The 23,098-nt window shown below is 43.4% G+C and overlaps 1 protein-coding gene across 1 annotated transcript in view; it reads left to right on the top strand.

The window, feature by feature from the left end:
• Acoxl (acyl-CoA oxidase-like) overlaps positions 1-23,098 on the top strand; it is a 278,059-nt gene that overhangs the window by 217,176 nt on the left and 37,785 nt on the right. The window contains 2 exon segments of the mRNA XM_013019717.1: positions 7,243-7,330; positions 22,184-22,254. Of these exon segments, the coding sequence (XP_012875171.1) occupies positions 7,243-7,330; positions 22,184-22,254 (159 nt within the window).

Genomic DNA, 23,098 nt, shown 5'->3' with positions numbered 1-23,098 from the left:
CAAAAAGAAAAAAGCTGGAAGTGGCGCTGTGGCTCAAGTGGTAGAGCGCTAGCCTTGAGCTGAAGAGCTGAGGGACAACACCCAGGCCCAGAGTTCAGGTCCCACGACCGGACCCAAAAAAAAAAAAAGACCAGTGTTTTACCATTTGTGCCACAGCTCTCCCTCCAGCTTTTTGGGTAGCTAATTGGAAATAAGAGTCTCATAGACTTCTCTTCCCAGGGGTGGCTTTGAATCACAATCCTCAGATCTCAGCCTCCTGAATAGGTAGGGTTACAGGCGTGAGCCACTGGCGCCCAGCAGTACAGTGATCCCTCACCTATCATGGGAGTTATGTTCCAAAGACTCCCACAATAGGTGAAAATCCTCAAAGTAGCAGCATTGTATTTTATTATTTATATGCTTTCAGGCTTTATAAACCTTTCCCATTCTCCTATAAACTTTTCCCACTCTCTTATTAACCTTTCCCACACTCTTATAAACACTTTATATGCTCTTAAACACTTTTGACACTCTCTTTCCTTTTTTTTTTTGGTTGGTCCTGTGGCTTCAGTTCTGGGTCTGGGCACTGTCCCTCAGCTCTTAAGCTAAAGGCAATCACTCTACCTCTTGAGCCACAGCACCACTTCTGGTTTTCTAGTGGCTTATTGGAGATAAGAGTCTCACGGACTTTCCTGCTGGGGTGGCTTTGAACTGTAATCCTCAGATCTCAGCCTCCTAAGTAGCTAGGATTACAGGTGTGACCCACCGGTGCCCAGCTACTTTTGACACTCTTAAACCTACATAATTTTAACAACCTATAAAATTCTATATGGGTACTCACCAGTGAAATGTACTACAACTTGAATGATGAAGATCATGAATTATGTAGCTGTGCAGTGCTGATGGTGATGACAATGACATGGGTGTACGGCACAGCCAAGAAGAGCATTACAGCTCTTCTGAAGCCACCACTGTACCAGGTGCTTCATCAGGTGATGCAGTATCTTTGCCCTGGGCCGTAATTTCTACTTCCACTAAAAGTGTAGGCATAAGTGATCTCTTCATCCAAGTGATGAACACAGTTAGGGGGAGTTGTTGGCATTGCTTTTTCTTCTGTGTGGGAAAGTTTTTATAAACTGACATGCCACTCTCAGTTGTATTTATGAAGTGCAATGAATGAAGCATCTGGGGTCCCATTCTTCAGCCAGTCACCGAAGTTCTTTGGCCATTCTGACCATAGTTGCAAGATGATCCAGTGTTAGGCCAACCTCCTCTTTTTCTCCAACCTGTAGTTTGTCTTGCTCCTCATCCTCTTCTTCATTTGCTGACTTTGTTAAAAACTTATTCAGGAGCTGGACACTGGTGGCTTATGCCAATAATCCTAGCTACACAGGAGGCTGAGATCTGAGGATTGTGGTTCAAAACCAGCCCAGGCAGGAAAGTCTATGAGATTCTTATCTCCAACTAACCACCAGAACATGGGAAGTGGTGCTGTGGCTCAGGTGGTTGAATGCTCACCTTGAACTGAAGAGCTGAAGGACAGCTCCCAGGCTCAGAGTTCAAGCCCCACAACCAACCATAAAACAAACAAACATAAAACTTGTTCAGGCGTATAGCCCCCTTCCTCGATGATGGATTGAACATGTCACTGTCTGTATTCCTCAGCACTGACTTTATTCACAGATGCAGCTTCTCTGTGCAGAAAAATGTTTTTGAGTCCAGCATGTCTTTGAAATTTGTCAAACTAGCCCTTGCTGGCACTGAACGGAGTTGGTCTGATGGGAGAAGCACTGACGGTCCTGAATCTGGGTTGTCACCTTGTCTTCATCCACGTCATCATCGTAAACATCCATGCTTTCTGCAAAGCTATCATAAAGTTTCTTGGCCTTTGTCCAGGTGGTGTTGGTATCCAGTGAGATATTCTTCCTGCAGTTATTTATCCACAGGGCCAGTGCAGACTTCATCCTCACAATGGCCTTATTACAGGAAATGACTGCCCTCTTTGCAGTCTTTTGTTGTTGTTGTCGTCGTCGTCGTCCTCGTCGGTTGTGAGGCCTGAACTCTGGACCTGGGTGCTGTCCCTCAGCTTTTTAGCTTACAGGGAGCGCTCTACCACTTGAGCCACAACACTGCTTCTGGCTTTTTCTGCTTTATGTGGTGCTAAGGAATCTAACCCAGGGCCTCATGCATGCAAGGCAAGCACTCTACCACTGAGCCACCTTCCCAGCCCCTCTTTGCAGTCTTGTTAAAAGTCATCATGGCCATAGACCGAATATTATTCCTCTAGTCTTTATGTAACAAACAGTAGATTTGTTGCTCCCATAATGGTGGCCTACAGCTGTGTAGCTTTTGCCTTCCTTTAACATGTGGAGAAGTTCCACCTTTACTTTGATGGTAAGCATCTTCCTCTGGCACTTGGGTTCAGTGCCAGAAGCCTTAGGAGGTGCAGAGCGTTTGATTGGCATTGTAGAGCTTGACATAAATTCCATAAAAACACACACTGCAGAGCAACACTACGTGCAGCAATCAGACATCAATGTGAAGTGGACAAGGAGAGATGCTGAACATATGGGCATAACATGGGAGAGCAAACAGACCGATGCTACAGTCACCAATCAGCACTCAGGATACAGAACACAGTGCTGTGGTTGGTCACCTTCCATTCCATTAGCCAATAGTGTGCTATGTACAATCTCACATTGGCAAACTTGTGCAAGTGGTAATCACCTCCAGTACAATGTGGAGAGAGTGGTAATAGACACCTTCGTCTCCTTCCTTTTCTGAGGAGAAAAGCACCTAGTTCTGTTAAGTATAATGCTGGCTGAGGGTATTTTAGATCCTCTATAGGAAAGTGAGTCTACTTTAACTGTCTATATTGCCTGGATCCCCTTGAGGTTTCTCCCAAAAGGAAGAAAGAGGGATGGAGCTGAGTCTTCACCTTGAGGAAGGTGTTCCTCTGTTGATAGGATGGAAACAAGCGTATCTTTCCATCAGATGCTTTCAAGGTGGGCTGCACCCTTATAAAACAGGTGTTTGGGAAGGACAGGTTTTTGTGGAGAGCTACTCTACCCTCTGTCCATTAGGAGGCAGTGTAGTCTGTGGTTAGGAACTTAAGCTTAGCTGCCTGGGTACCTGGTCCCCACTCAGCCCTGCATCCTTGTGTAAATTGTTCAAACTTTCTGTGCCACAGTTTTCTACCTGTAAAATGAAGAGATCAATAGAATAGGAATGAATGTGGTTACGTGCTTAAAACAATGCCTATTGCCTGATGTGTTTAAAGACCTTGCTTACATGAAGCTAATATGTAATAACTTTGTTTACATTTAAGCAGGTTTCAGTAGTGAGTTTACTGTTTATTGTAAAAGATAACTGTACCATTTTTTAAAAAAAATTCTATTCCTAAAACTTCACATGAAGGTATTTGAAGGTGAAAGGGAGATACTGTTTTTAAAATATCATTTATAGGGCTGGGAAAGTTGCTCAGTGGTAGAGCGCTTACCTTGCATGCATGAGGCCCTGGGTTCGATTCCTCAGCACCACATAAGCAAAAAGAAAAAAGCTGGAAGTGGTGCTGTGGCTCAAGTGGTAGAGCGCTAGCCTTGAGCTGAAGAGCTGAGGGACAGCACCCAGGCCCAGAGTTCAGGCCCCCCAACAGGAACCCCCCTCCCCCAAAACTATATCGTTTATACTGCATATACATTTTGAAATCTTGTGGATTGTACAGGCTTAGGCAGTAGCATTCTTTGTGTGTGTGTGTGTGTGTGTGTGTGTGTGTGTGTGTGTGTGTGTGTGTGTGTGTGTGTGTGCTAGCCCTGGGTCTTGAATTCAGGGCCTGCACACTGTCCCTGAGCTTTTGAGCTCAAGGCTAGCACTCTACCACTTGATCCATAGCTCCTCTTCCACCTTCTTGATGGCTAATAGGAAGTAAAAGTCTCACACATTTTCTTGCCCTGCTAGCTTCGAATCTTGATCCTCAGATCTCAATCTCCTCAGTAACTAGAATTACAGGCATGAGCAATCAGCATTCAGCTGGCAGTGATTTCTTCAAATTCTCTATACTTCGAGGCTGAGCCAGACTTTCTGATATGTTTGTTTTGGCCACTTATCAGTTGGATGGAGTGAGGCTCCTATACTGCAGTCCCCTCTGAGAATGTGGACCACTGTACATCTCTGGTGGCATCAGCTGACTCTTTCCCACCAACAAATTCCATTTCAAGAGGACAGAGACTTCTGTGTCCATTACCTTCCTGGGACATTTACACTAGTGAACCTGTCTTTCTCTCATAGTACTTTAAGATCTGGGGCTACCTGGGCAGGTTTGGAGGTAGCCAAAAGGGTCCCTGTACCAACAGGGATAAGGTTACAATAGGATTGCTCCAGCAACATGGAGCAGGACTGGGATGTTCACATACGAGGAAAAGCCCCAAGGTGCCAGTGTAGCAGGTCTTCTAGAATCTTCCCCCACAATCTGAACTTGTCTTTTCTCTCATAAGTTTTGAAGAGCACCATCACAACAGGATTTTCCAAGAGCCCTTTGTAAGGTCTCTCTTTGTAAGCTTTTTTTTCTAGCCAGTTGTGTGTTTCTTATTTTTCTCTTGACTTCAGTAGTAGCACTATCAATGTTCCAAATAAGCTATTTGAGGCCATCAATCCAATAGGAGGCTCACACTGGTGTGAGGACTTTGCTTCAGCAGACCTATGTCTACGGATGACTTGCTGAGCCACCCAACCACAAGCATTTGGCAAGAACCTGCTTGTCTCTGTGAGGTCCAGAAACAGGGAAGTGAGATGGTGCAGAAAGAAGTTCCAGACAGAGAAGAAGTCTTCCTTCTTGCTCGCTGCCTGTGAGCACTACTACATGTGTCACCACTCTATATTTTGAGTTTCGCTTAGGAAGTTAAAAAGTGCCCTTGAGCCAGGTATCTCATACCTGTAATCCTTGTTACTCAGAAGGCTGAGATCTGAGGATTGAGATTTGAAGCCAACTCAGCCAAGAAAGTTCACAGGACTCTTATCTCCAATTAACCATCCCAAATCTGGAAGTAGAGGTATGGTTCCAGTGGTAGAGTGCCAGCCTTGAGTGAAAACAACAACAACAACAACAACAACAACAACTAAGGCCCTACCCTAAGTTCAAGTCGTAGTACCAGCACACCAAAAAAATGTTCTCAATTCTATTTGGACACTCTGCACAGTGTTTTTGTGTTCCCTGCCTCCCTGCCATGGTGAGGAACAATGTTTGGGAGAGTCTGTCACCAGTTCCCTACTGTTACCCTACAGTGTGATGGGCAAGGTTTGGAAATCTCCTTCTAGAACTTTGAGGAATATTAAGCCAGCTCTTGTCTTCCCCTTCGCTTAGGATTTTCTGCAGGCTGCTCCCTCACAGTTGTCCCTCTCTCCCCAGCTTTCTCAATTGTCATTGTGATACCAGTGCAGAGTGAGACTGATTCAAATAGCAGAGGGGGCCCTCCCTCCAGTGGCAGGAGATGCCCCATGAGCTGGGAAAGCAGACACACACAGGACATTGTTCTCCAAACAGCGCCACTACCCCAGGTAATTGTGCTGAATTATACATGGGAGCAGCTCTCCGCAGGGCTGATTTTCCACTGGAGCACAAAGCTCTGTGGCAGAGGCAGCATCTTACACAGCAAGACCTCCAGGCCCTGCAAACCTGCAGAGCTACTAGGGAGAGGTTGCTTTCCAAAAGATGGGGCTCATCTGCATGTGAGTTAAAAGCAGATGGCATTGGAGTTGCAGAAAGTCTAGCTTTCTGTCTGAATGTTATTTCCTTGAACAGAAAAAGACACGTGAAAGGTTTAGACATCAAACCATTGGGTTTTCTAAACAAAGACAGGCAAGAAGGAACAAAGGAATGTCAGAAGTGCCCAATTTAACTCTCCTCTAGTCCGATAAGAGTCTGCCATCAGCTCCACCAGAATGACCGGAAGTCCCAGCCTCGTGACGTAGCAGTTTTCTCCTATGGTGTACTTCCTGCATTCTGATCTTATTCCAGGTCTGTTTCCTCATTACCCTCCAGCTAAACAGTGAGACAAGGGAACAATGAGGACCAGGTAGTGGCTCAGGCCTGTAATCCTAGCTCTTGGGAGGCTGAGAGCTGAGTGTTGTAGCTAGAAGCCAGCCTTGGGCAGATAAATGCAAAAACCCAGAAGTGGAGCTGTAGCTCAAGTATTAAGAGCATCCACCTCGCACAAAGAAGCTATGTAAGAGTGAAGCCCTGAGTTCAAACCCAAGTTTGGGCACCAAAAAAAAAAAAGGAAAGAGGAATGATGCCCTGCATTGGGATGATTGAGTCCATCTCATACAGAGACCATGAGAGCAACCCAATGGTTGAACAAATGACACAGGCATAATTATTGCTCCTGTTTCCACATTTATGTTAATTCCCCATACATATCAGACTGGAGACTACCAGTTCTTGAGGTTTAATAGGTCTTCAGGAAAGCAACATGAAAACACATAGAAACGTCTGACTGTAAAAGGAAGAAGGGAGGAATGGAAGTAGGGAGAGAGGGAGGGAAAGAGGGGACTTACTTGTTAAGGATTAGATTTAACTAGTTGTTTTCATCTTTAGAATTCTTCAGGCAGTGAGTGACTAATCTCACTGCACTTCCTTCAAATTCTTTCTTTCTCTCTCCCTTCCTTCCTTCCTTCCTTCCTTCCTTCCTTCCTTCCTTCCTTCCTTCCTTCCTTCCTTCCTTCCTTTCTTTTTGTCTGTTCGTCTGTCCATCCTTCCATCTGTCTATCTGTCTTGTTTGGCAGCCTTGAGCTTGCTAGACAGTCACTCTACCACTTGAGCTACACCCTTAGAGCTTTTGAGTTGTTTTTCAGATAAGGTTTTGCTTGGACTTTTGCCCTGGTCAGCTTCAGACCAGGATTCTCCTATCTTGGCTTTGAAAGTATCTAGGACTACAGATGTGTACCAACATACCCCAGCCACCAAACTTGATATCTTTCAAGTATCAGCTATGAGTAGCTACTCTGTTTGATGTGTGAGGAATTAACATATAGAAACTGGACTGCCATACATCATGTATGGTATTTATTCATGTAAGCAGTGATATTTATAGGACATGGAAGCATCCTACCAGAGTTTTGTATCATATCCATGCTGAATGTTGTTGCATCAGGGCTTGGGATAGTTGTGGTGGGTATGATACTAAGTTCACTTCTCTCAGAATACCATCAGTGGGTTTTTTTAATTTTATTTTTATTTTTGTCTTTAAATTTCCATGAATTTGGCAGGTGGTGAGCAAGCAAGAAGACATCTTCTTTGTATGGAACTCCTGTCTGCACCATGTCACCTCCCTGTCTCTGGCCCACATTCACAGAGGTGAGCTGGCTCTTTTTGGATGCTTGTGGTTGGGTGTGTTCTGTAGGTCAGCTGAGGATTTACATAAAGGAAGCCCTCACATCAGTCTCAGTCTCATATTGGATTTAGGGCACCAACTAAATTTGTTGGAAATCAACTCCCAGCTTTCTGGTAACACTGACTAACTAATACCACTAAATCCATTGGGAGCTACTCGCCTAATAGACCCTGACAATTGCAAATGGCACCAGGAAAGGCCCAAGTGGCAAAGCTGTGGTTCTCAGATGTATTTCTCTGCCCAGGGATGACTATCATTACTAAATACCAAATGGGAGAGTATGTATACAAATAAAGCAAGTGCCACTTAATAGTGCCATCATATGAAGAATTCTAAGTGCCAGAACTACTTAAGCTTAGTCTTCAAGTTAGCAAGAAAGTAAATCAGCCACTTAAAAGCAGTTTTTCTCAACCAGGAACAATTTTGCTGTGTAGCAGGAATTTGATATGTTTAGAGAAAAACGTCTCTATACTACGATGCTTCTGGTGGGTAATGGGTAGAAGCCAGGGTACTTCCAAATACCCCACCGCACATAGGACAAAATCACTCAGTCCTGTGTAACAATAATGCTAAGGTCAAGAAATTGGAATATGCATTTTGACTTCAAAAGACCAAAGTAATAAAGCTAGATGCAGTGACTTATCATGTAATTCTAGGTATGCCAGAGTTGGGAGCTGGAGAAACATAGCTTACAGCCAGCCTGGGTAGAAAACTCCACCTCCAATTCACAAGCAAAATGCTGGACTGACACAAGTGATCGAGTATCAGTCATGAGTAAGAAAACTGAGAAGAGCATGAGGCCCTGAGTTCCAGCCCTGGTATGGGTGGTATGGGGATAGAACTAAAGTAACAAAAGTGCTGGGATATAGCTTAAATGGTAGAGTGCTTGTCAAGTAAGTACAAAGCCCTGAATTCAAACACCTGTACCATCAGGAAAAAAAAAAAAACAAGACAGAAATAATGAAGTAACTAACGTACCAAATAAGGTCCTTGACAGATTAGCCTTGCAATCATTTCATCTCAAGAGTCATTGTTTTATTTACCATGGGAGCAAGTATTAAGCTCACTGAGCTTGTTCACACAGGGACCACTGCTGGACATGGAAGGCAGGGCATGCTTTGCTCATTACCAGTGCTGCAGAGGCTGAGCTCCTCATACTTATCTGGCACTGTCTCTTGTGGCAGAATTCCTTAGTACAGTCCATTAAAGAATCAGAGCCGGGATTATGGCAGCAACACAGGAATGCATGCAGCCTTCACACCACCCTCCCTCCCCAATCAGGAAGTTCCCAAAGAGCCAAGGATCCGTCAGTAAATGTCCTGTGATTAAGTGTTGTCATGTTACAATGGTTACAGGAATGCTCAATGCCCTCCCTAAGAGCTCCAGGGATGGTGTGGTTTGGACTCAAATAGAATCTGGCCTCTGCGGACTTTGTCCTCTTGGGTGAACCTCAAGGCAAGGTCTAGATAGAAGGAGCTGAAATGAGAATGCCAAGAGCCCATGTGCTCTTCATGAGGAGGCTACAGAATCACTGCCCCAGCCAGTCTTTTGCACACAGAGACCAGGCCTTGGAATAACCACCTCCTTGATTCTGATTGATTTCTACTTTCTGCTCTCTGGGAGGAGGAAAGGAATAAGGAGAAGACCAAAGGACCCCAAGAATCAGGGACTGGGGGGAATCTTCCTTCCCCTATATGTTACTAAGATCCAGGATTGGAGCTCTCATTTGCAGATCCAGAAGTTTTATTTGCACACCCACATTCGGTTGGGCCCAGAAAAATGAACTGAACTTAGATCTGACTGATTTATAAACAGATTGTCGGTTATTCATACCAGTCAGAATCCAGCTGCCAAGCCAGCTGCACATGCTCAGCTTTCCCAAAGGCAGTTCTCCGCATGGAATGAAACTGTAGCAAGGAGGCTGCAGCAGGTCAGACAGTCAGTGTAGCTCATGCCTCAGGCCTGGCTGCAGATCTGAGGGTCCCCTGTGACCTGCGGAGACCCCGCAGCCCAAGGGCTGCCTATGTGCCTAGATTGTGTTGGTGCCTTGGATACTAGCCTTAACCCTAGTAACTTACATAAACCACCCCTCTTCCATTGGAGGGTTACATTTTATATTTGTCAATCAGGCTGAAACTTATCTGGGATATAGGGCTGCATGCAGGACACCCCTGTTAAATCGCCCAGGCTGGAATGCACAGATGAACTGTCCAGACTCCAGGTAAACAGCTTCCAAATATTCAGAGATGTGATTTATATTGAGTCAGAGATTCATTGTGTCATTGTCTTCATCTTAGAAACAAGACAGGTGTGGACACCAGTGGCTCACGCTGATAGTCCTAGTTAATTGATGTTTGAAGCTGGCTGGGGTAGGAAAGTTTTTGAGACTTTTATTTTCAATTCACCACCAAAAAGCTGGAAATAGAACTGTGGCTCAAGTGATAGAGTATCCACCTTGAGTGAAAAATCTAAGGAATAGTGTCCAGGCCCTGAATTCAAGCCTTAGTACTGCTATTAAGAGAGAGAGGAGAGAGAGAGAGAGAAGAGAGAGAGAGAGAGGAGAGAGAGAGAGAGAGAGAGAGAGAGAGAGAGAGAGAACAGTCAGGCCTCTGGGGCTCTGCTTTTTTTGAGCCTGAGTTTGGTGTGAAGATTGAGGATGTGGCCTCTGAAATCTAGTTTTCTCAATTCAGGTCCTGCCATTGCCCGCTACCATCTGTGTGACTACTATTCAACCTCTCTGAGCTTGAGATTCATACCCACTTACAGAAAAGCCTTTTACCTCATGGGACTTGGGAAAATTGAGAGAAGCCTCCAAAGTCCTTGTCTTAGCCTGACTCATAGTGTTTAATTAAAAAATTGATTACTGTCCATCATTATTCTATGAAACCTTCATTTGCACAGCCAAAGTGGAACATGTAAACATCGTTCCTTAAGAGGAGAGAAAAGAGGATGATCAAGATCAAATAGGTTAAGGTCTTGATCTGCAGGAGATCTTAACAGGAGCAAATGTCAAGGTTCAGGTGTCACAATAACATGTACTGATTCTGGACTTACATTCGACTAATAACCATAGTAGCAAAAGTTCCAGATCAGATGAAGGAGATATGGATATACAAAGTCAAAGAAGAAAAACAATATGGATTTACTCAATGGAAATCCAGGGAATACTTTGAATAAGTAGAGAAATCTGTCTACAAGGAGGAAGTTTACACAGATACATAGCAGGGTCTGACACCAAGAGAGCACTGTGCATGCACAGTCAGGAAAATCCAGCAGACATGTCAGTCCACTGGAATCTCAGAGCCTCTGGGCTGAGGTCTCCAGGGACGCAGGAAGAAGTGAAGGAGCCCATCTGTCTTCTTCTGCACAGGCCCAGGTGTTACCTGTGCAGCTTTTGAAGGAAACACACAAAAAGGAAGAGGGTGTCAGTCTGTTAGAGCTCAAACCTTAGTGTCACCCCAGAAGAAAATGAACGCAGAATCAAGCCATTTTTATTAGGAACAAATGATCAAGAAAGAAAAGACATCAGTATCTGTCTGTCACCTAGAGACCAAGGAAAACCGTGTTTGAAATAAAAATGTTAAGCAGTCTCCAGTGGTTTCTCTAGTGAGATGAGCCACTACAATGATAAATTGGTATTTTTTTCTGTGATAGGCATTTTTATCTTGCCCTAGAAAACGAATAGCAGCTCTGAAGCCTGCTGGTGTCTGAGCCCCATAGGGTGTGCCAATTCCTAAGCCAAGAGAAGAAACGAAGCATTTTCATTAACTAAGTGGCCTCCTCCCTTTTCCAGCTCAGTGAAGAATTCTTCTTGCTTTCTCTCTCTCTCAGAGCTGATGAGTAGTTCTCATTAGGCTGCAGAAAGTCCCTTTCCTGGCTCTTAATAAAGTGCCTAATAATTTAGAATATTCACATGAAGAGCAGGTTGTAATTATCATCAGAATGTGTTATGCTGTAGATTCCTGCCTACTGAGGATTAATTTCAGACTCCTGTCAAGGATATATGTGTTTTGAAACAAGACTTTCCTTGCTAATAAAAACATGATCACATGCATTATTAAAACATTACTTCTGTGTTTGATCCATTAGTGTTTGTTCCAATATTCTTCATGAGGTTAGTGTTTTTTTTCCTCCCAATTGTTAATGGGGTCATTTATTATGCAAACTACACTCACCTCAATTTAGTTTAAGCTCTGGCATTTGTCTCTGAGGAAATTATTAAAAGATTATTACAACCTCCTTGAATGTGCATTACATTATGCAAGAGCAGAAACATTAAAGTTATTTGTGTGTGTACGTATGCGTGCAAGTGTGTGTGTGTGTGTGTGTGTGTGTGTGTGTGTGCCTGGACACTGTCCTTAGGTTGTTTTTTTTTTCCTCTCAAGGCTAGTACTACAACACTCGAGCCAGAGCTCTGCTTTTGGCTTTTTGCTGCTTAATTGAAAAAAAGGATCTCACAGACTTTTCTGCCTGGGCTGTCTTTCGACCTGAATGCTTAGATCCTAGGTTCTTGAGTAGCTAGGATTATAGGTGTAAGCCACTGGCACCCAGCTTTCAACCATAAATCTTTGTCATTATGAGTTCTTGTTGTCCCTTTAAATAACTCCCAAAGTCACCCAAGATTGCCAGTTCTCTCTGCTTGAAGGGCATAAATTGCATGCCAAACTCTTATTCTTTTTGTTGGTGGTGGTGGTGGTTGTGGGGCTTGAACTCAGGGTCTGGACTCTGTCCCTAAACCTTTTTGTGCTCAGAGCTAGCGCTCTACCACTTTAGCCACAGCACCACTTCCTAAGCATCTTATTCTTGGAATAATGAGTTTCTGCAGGGTTGTGCTGCTTGTGCTCTGGCAGTGTGGAGGGTGCCAGTGTGGAGGGTATAGTCAGAGGGAGGACCAGAGGGACCTTTCCTTTCCACTGGCCTCCATCTACTAGTGGGACAAGCTTTAGAGTGGTCCCTTGTATAGACCTCAGGCTAGTGGCCTGAGGGAGGAAGGGAGCCACAGGTACCCCTCCTCTGCTACTCACTTCTCTGTGTCTAGTCCCTGCTAAATAGATTTGTGACCAGTGGAAGCTGGCCAATGGTCTAAGGATTCCATAATGGACAGACACAATTCACTGCTAAGTCCCAGCAGGCCCAGTATGTTGGAGGTCCCAGGACCAGGGAGATTATCCCAGCTTGGTCTTCTCTATCTAAGCCATTTGCTGAATCTCAGACTTGTGAGCAGTTCCTGTGAGCAAAAGATGCCTCTGTGAGTTAAAGGTCTTATTTCAGGCTACACAATGGCCAGCCAAGAGAAGCAGGTTGATATCTCTATGCTTTGGGGGAGCTTAGTGCATCATAAGCCTTTGGGTGTCACTCTTAAAATCAGGAAGTGGTAACTTGTGTTGAGGAGGAAGAGTGACAGCTGACCTTGTGTCAATCATTCTTCAAGGGAGAGCAAAGGGATACCAGGAAACATGTAGAACATTTTAAGTAGCAACATGAGCAATTGTGTGCTAACATGAAGGATGGCTCTTCTAACAGGAGATGATGAAGAACTATAACTGAACTTGAAGCATGGGGATGTGTAAAGACTTGACAGAGCATACAACTTTTACCAAAATTGATTTTAATTTTATAGCCCTTCAGCAAATCAAACAGACTTGGGGTAAAAGAAAGTTTAAGAACACAGAATCTTATGTAACTGTAACCCCTCCATACATCACCTTAACAATAAAATTTAAATGAAAAAAAAGAACACAGAATAATTGAAAAATAAAATAGAGAACACAGAAGCTGAGGCAGGAAAATCACAAGTTCAAGGCCAACTTGGGCTTTTTAATAAGACCCGATCTCAAAGAAACCAAACCAAACTAAACCATAACCACAGATTATCCAGTATTGTACAATGTTTCTAGTCTTTCTGTATTTGGAAATGTGGATGAGAGTGGTCCTGACCCCACTCCAGGGATTTCTTCTTGAAGCCTGAAGGCCATGAAGTTGATCTTGAAGTTTGCAGTCACTCAACCTGAGGACTTCTGGTTGGGTTTTCTAAAGATCTGCTATCACATTGCTCTCATGAAGAGTTCTAACCACCCCTCTATTTGGGAGTTGTCACATCAGACTGTCTTCAGAGAGGCTAACACATTCTACTTGGAAAGAAGTGATTCTTTATGACTCAAACTGGAAAAGAGGGAAGAAAGAAAAGGCAGAGTCTAGCTCCTGAAGAACATTCGGTTTATAGAAACCTGTTAAGAACAGAATATAGCTGCCATAGTCCACCTGGATGCTGGTAAAATGTCACTAATCTTTGGGCCCAAGGTATCATGGCTGATGACAGTGGTTACAGCAGTCCTTAGTTACCAAACCTTTGCTCTGTGGTTGCTCTTATAAACCTTAACCTCCATAGCAACTCAGGGTCCACTGAGGAAACAAGCCTAGAGAGGTCAAATAAGTTTCTCAACGCCATACAGCTATAAGGGAAAGAAGAAAGATTCAAATCTGGGTAGACTACTGGTCTCTGCCTGTATCACAAGAGTCACTAGGTCTGCTAGACTTAAGTCTAGCAGCTCAGTAGCACTAAAAAGACAGGAAAATGATGCCCTCCTCACTTTTCAAATGTATTCTTGCTCCTTTGTTTCCGGCTGGTCAGCTTTCTGTGCTGAATTACCTTACCCATCACCTAAATCAGTTCAAAACAAGGTTTTAAAAACTATTTCCAAGTTAATAGTTTCTTTGCAAATAAAAATCTCTTAAGTCCTTTGTATCCACATGAATAGTCAAAAATAATACAGAGATTCTGAGTGCCAGTGGCTCACATGTGTAATCCTACCTACTCAGGAGGCTGAGGGTTGAGGATTGTGGTTTAAAGTCAGCCTGGGCAAGAAAGTCCATGAGAGTCATATCTCTAATTAACCAGAAAAAAAATCCAGAAGTGGATGTGTTGCTCAAGGTGTAGAGCACTAACCTTGAGAAAAGAGAAAACAGAAAACCTAAGAGACAGTACCTACGCCCTGACGTCAAGCCCCAATATCAGTACACAAAAATAAATACAGAAAGAAAAACCAACTTGTACTGAATGCATATATGTTATGAATTTTACATTAAGAAGAGGGTCAACACTTCCACAATGGAAAAAGTATAGAAGTGTAGGAGTTTATATCTTGTCACAGCAACTCTGGATATGATTTTGTATTTTTTAAAAATTTACCCTATGGGCTGGGAAGGTGGCTCAGTGGTAGAGTGCTTGCCTTGCATCAATGAAGCCCTGGGTTTGATTCCTCAGCACCACATAAGCAAAAAAGAAAAAAACTGGAAGTGGTGCTGTGGCTCAAGTGGTAGAGGGCTAGCCTTGAGCTGAAGAGCTGAGGGACAGCGCTCAGGCCCAGAGTTCAGGCCCCATGAGCAGACCAAAAAAAAAAAAAATTACCCTAGGCCTTAGATCTAAAATATACTTATAACTCAAAAAATTAAATCTCCCAAAAACATACCATCAAAGAAATAACCACCCCATTAACAAGTGGGCTAAAGACTTAAAGAGACTTCTCTGACAAGGAAATAAGAATGACCAATAGACACATGAAAAAATGCTCACCATCTCTGTCTATAAAAGAAATGCAAATCTCACCCCTTCTAGAATAGCCATTATCAAGAAAACAAATAATTACAGATGATGGCAGGGATGTGGCCAAAAGGGAACACTACTACACCTTTGGTGAGAATGTAAACTTGTTCAACCAAGCTGGAAAGCAGTATGGAGGTTCCTCAAAAGATTAAACATAGAGCTCCTCTATGACCCAGAAATCCCACTCCTGGGCATTTACCCAAATGACAACAAATAAGGCCATACTAAAGCTACCAACACAACCATGTTCATTGCAGTATTACTTACCATAGCTAAGATATGGAACCAACCCAGATCCCCTTCAGTAGATGAATGGATCAAGAGATTGTGGTATATATACATAATGGAAATCCATGCTTCCATCAGAAAAAAATGAGATTGCCCCATTCATAAGGAAGTGGAAAGACCTGGAAAAAATATATTAAACAAAGCAAAAAATATATATTAAGCAAAGCAAAAAATATATTAAGCAAAGCAAAAAATATATATTAAGCAAAGCAAAAAATATATTAAGCAAAACAAGCCATACCAAAAGAAATGTAGGTTGCACAGTTTCCTTCATTTGTAATAACTAGATTATGTCTATGATATTCTTAGCAGAGGATCACAATAGCCCAGTTGCTAGGTGCATATGACCATATGAAATGAAGTGTATCAAAATGAATTCCAAGAATTAGAAACAAGAGGTTTTTATTATGTACTGTTTGCAATTATTTCTTTTTTGTTGTTTAGTTTTCTGCACCTTTTGTCTTGTATATAAACTTATCTGATCTGTGGAAGGGAAAGGGAATCACAGAAACAGCAGGACAAACGATAAACTAATGCAACAATGATACTCGCTAGACACTGTGTTGGAAACAAACTTTACAACTAGTGGGAGGAAGTGAGTGGGGAGAGGAAAGTGGGGAAAATGAGAAAGGGGGTAACAATGTTCAAAATGTACTCATTACCTTACTTATGTAACTGTAACTCCTCTGTTCATCACCTTTACAAAAAATTTTTTAAATGTACTGTAGATTGCATATTGTAAAGCTAAACCTATGTTCAAGAAAAATGAATTTAAAAATTAGGTTTTAAAGAACCACATGTTCTAATCTCAAAAACACTTAGCAAATAACATTTGAGTTCACATGAGCCTCCCACACACAAGCCAAAATGAAATACACCAAAAAAAAAGAAAAAACAACTATCTGTTAGACAACCGGACTTTTTTTCCTGCTTTTGAATTTTTCACCTATAAATAATCTGTATGTTTCAAGCCTGACCATTTTCTTGAACAGGGCCTCATGACACGGTCTCACTTTAGTGCATCTTAAAAATAAGAATTTGATGTGTAAATCATGGAAACTTTAAGTTTTTGTAGGAGAGCTGCTTAAGAGGCATGTTTCTTAGGTACCAAAAGTGTCAAAATGAAGCATTAAGATGATGCATTCTTCTTCAGCCCATCTGTTTATCTTTTGTGAAATCTCAAGGTTGATAAATCATCAGAGATAAAAGCATCATTTTTTAACTTATCCTGGATCCCAAATGTCAGGAGGAAAACTAATGTGCCTTCTCTCTGAAAATTTACCTCTCTCTTTGCTTATGATTTAGGAGATTTTATTTGCAGAAAAATCATAATGCTCTAACTACTGGAAAATAATGGCTTTTACTCAGAAACATGAGAACCAAAGAAAGAAAAAGAGAGATGCATTCATCCTAGAAACACCAGTTTAGTAAGCTTTTGTATTGCTTAAAGTAGCCTCAAGTGTTGAATGTGGGAAAGACCACCAGAAGTTCACCAGTTCTTCGCCTTCATCTACTGGTACTTAGAACCCTTGATCATGAGTACTTGATAGGGAAAGTTTTGTTTTGTTTTGTTTTAACATCAGTGTAAATAAAAAATTGGTCAAGTTAAGCAGGGTATGGATGGCTTGTGGTTTAAAGCCAGTCAAGAAGGTCTATGAGACTCTTACTTCAATTAACCACCAAAAAGCAGAAGTGGCTCAAGTGATAGAGTGCCAGTCCTAAGTAAAAAAGCAAACACTCAACACCATCAGTTCAAGCCCCAGTATATGCACAAGAAAGAGAGAGAGAAAGAAAAAGGGGAGAGGGAGAGAGGGAGAGAGAGAAAGGAAGGAAGAAAAGAAAGAGAAAGAGAAAGAAAGGGAAATGAAGGAAGAAAGAAAAGAAAGGAAAGAAAGAGAGAGAAAAAGAAAGAAAGAAGGAAAGAAGGAAAGGAAGGAAGGAAGGAAAGAAGGAAAAAAGAAAGAAAAGATAAAAAGAAAAAAAAGGAAGAAAGAGGAAATAAAAAGAAAGGAGAGGAAGAAAATTGGTAAAGTTACCTTGATTTTTGGGGGGCCTTGAAAAATCACTCGGAAATTCTCTTTTAATTGCCGAAATAACCAAGAAATTCCCATAGATACTTTAAGTGCAGGCAATTCTTTTTCTGTGTCTAAACATATAATAGCACATAGGACTTGTAGAGAAAGCTTATAACCAATTCTGGCTTGAACTGAAGGATCAAATACACAGGTCAATCAACAAAACAACATGGCATTTAATGAAATGGCTTTTCAAAAAGTTCAGAATAGCTGCTTCTCATGTATAGAACAACTCCCCAGGGCAGTATCAGCTCCTCACCCCATGCATATTCTGTGTTCTTCAGATCCAAGCAGATTAATATAAATTAAAATGCATGCAAAATCATTCTAGACCATGAGCATGCAGTTGCATTTTCCTGTTAATCACTAAAAAGGCTATTTTAATGAGACATTTGGCTTCTGTCCTAAGCCCCAGAGGTATCTATAGTCCATCCCTGCCACACAGGATCAGAGGTAGCTGTGAGCAGATGGCCTCAGAATTGCTCTAGCCTTTTACCTTTTGCAAGAAGTGGAACTGAGGTATTGCTTCAGATCATGGGACCACAATGACAGGAAGTCCTGGAGAAGTTGAGACTCTCAGACTCCCACTGATGCATGACAAACCAGCATTTAAACCATTGGAGTGTAGCATCTACTCTATTGGTCTTCAGTGATGGTCCATATGGTACAACCTTTCTTAGTCCCCCCTCCCATTCCCGCCATGTTCAACCTTCTGAAGTCAGCCCATGTGTGAAGGCCCGAAGCTTTCACTGTCAATGTCCACTATCAATAGGGAATGTTGGAGAGAAGCAAGGTCCCAGCATGCTTTTCTGGAGATTTTGCCAGCTATCCTTACCCATTACCTTCCTGTCTTTAGTACTATGTCCAGAATTTCTAAATCTTAGTTTTGCAAAATTGGCCAAATCCTGTCCCTAAAGGGACAATAATGCTGAGGTGACCTCCAGTGGAATTTTAGTATTGCATTTTCTTTTTAGCCAGGTGTGAAAAGGTTCTGCAGGTGGCATAGAGCAGTGTCATGGTGAATGATGTTATTGGCTAGTCCTGGTGACACTGAGGAGAAGATGAGTGATAGAGACAGCTCTGATGCCATTCTGGCTCTATATTGGGGCTAGGAATGTGGCTTCATGGTAGAGTGCTTGCCTAGCATGCAAGAAACCCTGGGTTCAATTCCTCAGTACCACCCAGAGAGAGAGAGAGAGAGAGAGACAGAGACAAAGAGACAGAGATAGAGACAGAGACAGAGACAGAGACAGAAAGAAGGCCAGAAGTGGCGCTGTGGCTCAAGTGGCAGAATGCTAGCCTTGAGCAAAAGAAGCTCAGGGACAGTGCCTATGCTCTGAGTTCAAGCCCCAGGACTGGCACAAAAAACAAAGTCTGGCTCTATATCCTTGCCCTTGGCTATACCCAGAGAAGTCCAATTACATTGGCCACGTGAAGATAGGCCACCTCCTGACACACAGGGAGTCTAGAGGCTCCAGAAAGAGTCTCCATAGTATGTGGTCTCCCTCTCCCTGAGTAAATGATCACTTGATGGGATTTGGCCCTTCACCCTCCCCACCCCCTTTGCTTGCTGCTCATATCTAGGACTTGGCAGTCAGTTATCTACATCTCACTCCCATGGCACAGGATGTCAATGAGACTCTATTACTGTTCCTGTCCTAGCTAAACTAGCATATGTCTGCCCACAGGTCAGTCTCAATTGACACATTTCCTTTTTCTCAGATGTCATCGGGAGTGAGGTAGAGACCAGACTTTGGGTTCAGAGTATCAGAACAACAGGGCACATTTCAATCTAGTGCCTCTAGGAGAGAGAATAAGATGTGAACACAGGTGTCTTCATACATGTGGGGTCTGATGAGTCCACAAAAGGTACAGGATGTCCTGAGACTACAGAAGGCCTCACAAAATACAGGCTCTTAAAGCGTGATTAGCATCTCAATGTTAGAATTGTATGGCTTGGGCTGGGGGTTTAGCCCAGCGGAAGGGTGCCCTCCTGGCATGCGCAAGGCCCTGGGTTCGGTCCTCAGCCCTGGAAAAAAAATAGACTTGTATGGCTGCTTCACAAGAAGACAACCACAAAGATGAACTAGTGTCAGAATGACTTCTTGGCCAACAGCTCCAGTACAGGTCCCATGGAAAACTGGAAGCTGGGAAGCCAGGGGGCAATTGCATGGGGAAGCATTTATTGCAAGCACAAGCCAGGTGGGGGGGTGGGGGGTGAGGTTTGGGGGACCACCCACCTGAGCAGAAAAAACAAGAGGCTCATGGCCAAACCCCATAGCATGCAGGGCTGATGTTTGGGGGGCATACGCTGGGGCCAACGACTCAGGGTTTGTTGGTAATACAGGTGTGTGGCTTTCTTTCTCCCTTATACCAAGTGAAGGGCTTGTTCAGAGAATGACAATGGGCCTGTTTAGGCAGAAGGGAAGTGTTTAGGAAAAAAGCTTTCTCTCTCATTGATAGAAGGACCATGGAGAAGTGGCTTAGAGTGGGTGACTGTGCGGTGTACTGAACACCACATTGAAGAGCTGGGACACTTCTGGGTAGCAGGGGAAAGCCCAGGAGAGGCCAAGCTACAGAGGACAAGGACCAGGTGGCTCTGGGAGCTGAAAGAAGGGTTTGCTTCCGAGAAGCAGCATCCATGTCACCATGATGGAGAAGCTGAGGCCCCAGGAGTGGGGATAGAACTCATTGTGCTGAAACCTACTTTCAGAGTGAGGGTCGTTTGCCATAGAAGGGAAGGCATGGGGATGGAGGGAAGGGTCACACATTCCATACTCTTGTAGGAGCTGATGACAGAGCTGACTGGGATGTGGTGAGTGAGAGAGAAGTTGAAAGAACATTCTAGGAATGATCTCTGAGCAAGACTACCCCAAGTCTGGGTCATATGTCCAGGTCAGTTGTAACCTGCTTATTCTCTTATCTCTTCCTTCAAAAAGGAAAATAAACACTGTAGCATTATGCATTCGGTTTGTCTTGTTTGGTCTTCTGATTTGCAACAGCATGCCATCCCTGAGCTGTGGTGCCTCCCATCTCTCAAGGCCCTATCACCCTTGCAGAGTGGTCTGTACTTTCTTCTTACACATGACCTTTTTAAAAAAAATTTTTATTGTGAAAATACCATACAGAGGGGTTACAATCACATGGGCAAGATAGTGAGTACATTTCTTATCAAGCATTGTAGCCTCCTCCTTTGTTTCCCCTTCCCATCCCTTCCCCTTTCCACCCCCCTCCCCCGCGCAACCACCCCCCCCACTCACTCCCCCTTCCACCCCCCCTACCCCCCCCGCCAAAGTTGTAAAGTGTTTTTCGACATAACAACTTGTACATCTCATTGTTGTAATGGAGCCACCTGTATCCCTATTTAAACAATTTGTTTTTTCCCTTCCCCTCTACAAATTATACCAACATCAAATACAGTGAAAGAAGGGGTTATACCGTGGGGGAGGGACATACAAAGCAACAAAGAAATCATCTTATAAATATAAATATGACAACAAATGACCTTTTTTAAAAAAAACTTAAATAGGGTCTCCCCCAACCTCAAAGTCACTTGTTATATAAGGGTTTTCTTCTATCAGTCTCCAATTCATCACACAAAGGTGCTAAGGTTAATAAAGGAGAAGATAACTCTGCACCAGATGGAGGCCCCAGTGTCTATGCACTGATGTAAAAGTAGCAAGCATTTAAGACCATGTGTTGAATGAAGGAAATTCTAGGTTCCATCTAGAGTTCTTCAGGAAAAGCATGCTGTCAGTGAGAACTAGTGCTCTGCTGGGCTTGTTTTGCAGCACACATCACTTTTATTGAGCATTCAGCCTCTTGAACCAGCCACAGATATAGAAAAAAAGTCAGCAATACAAATGCTTTCATTTTGAGGATTGTCCCATTTTCTATTTAAAACTTAGTCAAGTGTGGTGGTACATGCTTGTAATAACAGCTAATGCAGTGTCAGAGGTAGGGGAATCACAGTCCTAGGCCTGTCTGAGCAAAAACAGAGAGCCTATCTGAAAAATAACTAAAGCAAAAAGTGCTAGGATATGGCTCAGGTGGTAGTGTCTGCCTACCAAGTTCAAGGCTATGCATTCAAACCACAGTACTGTCAAGAGAGGAAAGTAGGGAGGGAGTGAGAAAGGAAAGGAGGGAAGAGGAAGAGAGGAAGAAAGAACTATCAGCTTGTCCTGAGTGATGCTCTCTGCATGAGCTATCTTTGAAGAGTGTAGCCAGGACAGTGGCCATGATGAGCAGCGACTGCCCAACTGTGTCCCCATCCTTCCTTTTCTCTTTGAGGATTTGGTAGAAACCATAGTGGAGTGAGCTAAGGTATCAGCCTGACAAGAGAAGGGAAATCAACAGAAACAGGTGTACTCTGCTTCTGCAGGCTTCCACTGGTCCTCAGAGTTGCCTGGTGTTTTCTGTGAAGCAAGGGTCCTGAGGTGCTGGCCTCGTAAAACTCACCCAGCCCATGAGGAGAGCACTTTACCTGCAGTGTGGTACTGGGTTCCTACACGTGCACTTAAGTCCAGTCCCACAAACTGGGATATCATAGGAACTAGGATAGTTTAATCTCTGGGGGATAAGATGGCCCACATCGTGGCTAAACCTAGGTCTCCCAATGGTGTCCAGTGGAGTGTTGCTGGTGATAATAGCCTTGTGCTCATATGTGAGCTCAGATGGCTGGGCAGACAAGTCACTGTGTGCAGAGCTTGTCCCATGTAAGGTACTCTACGGTGTTACCAAAGAAGCACAGCTAGTGTGCCATGATATCCACAGTGTACACAAGGTTCTCCATGCTGCTCATGATCAGTCTACAGCCAGGCCGTTCACCATTTCTGTTTCTTCCTTTCCAGTTACATTACAGCAGTTCTCACTGGCACTGCAGAGCTGTCCTGACCCCATGGACCAGGCTTTGTTAATGAAGGTAGGTTATCAGATAAAGCACTCATTTCCTTAAAGCATCCTGGCATTTGTATTGCCCGGAGGAGAGTTCTGTTCTTACAAGCAGGAGTAAATTTATCATCTCTGAATTTTGTGCTCCGTGGGGATGCACTTGTCATGGGCGGGTGGGGGGAGTGTTGCTGGCTAATGAGCCCCTGGCCGTCCATAGAGTGCAGAAGTGACAGGAAAGTGGGTGTCGACTACTAGCAGGGAATCTGCTGTATTCTCAGAGGGCTCCACTGCTTCTTTTTAAACTTCTGTGACAGTAGATTTATGAGGCTTGGCCAAATTCCATGTCTCCCACTATACTTTTTAATTAAGACAAAAGATTCCACATGCTCTGAGCCTACCACTTCCTCACATTTGTCACCAGAGGGAATGTTGCACAAATTGGACCACTCATACTAACCACTGGGATGGCCATTTTGTGTCACAGGTTCCTTGCCCTTCACTAAAAGACAAACTTCTTTTCTTCTCAGTAACAATCATTTTATTTCCTTGCAAATGAAACAAGTACAGCTATTTAGGATGTGCCTACAGTGAGCCACAGTGTGGAAAAATCTGGCAGTTGGCCTCATGCATTTAACCAGAACAGTGTCACGGAAGGCAGAAAGCAATAGGTAACAGCAAATTCCTGAGGTTCACACACACACACACTCACACTCACAAACACACACACACACACACACACACACACACACACACACTTTCCCACTGGTGATTAAATCTCCTGTTGTCACCTAAAAACCCTCTAGGCTGACCCTGGCACACATACGTTTCCATGATGTCATTTCCATTCAGCACCACTGAGAAATGGTGTGCGCCAA

The sequence above is a fragment of the Dipodomys ordii genome, unplaced genomic scaffold (genome assembly GCF_000151885.1).
Source record: "Dipodomys ordii isolate 6190 unplaced genomic scaffold, Dord_2.0 Scaffold47, whole genome shotgun sequence".
NCBI lineage: Eukaryota > Metazoa > Chordata > Mammalia > Rodentia > Heteromyidae > Dipodomys > Dipodomys ordii.
The sequence above is the reverse complement of the archived record's forward strand: the minus strand, read 5'-3'. Positions and strand labels throughout refer to the sequence as shown.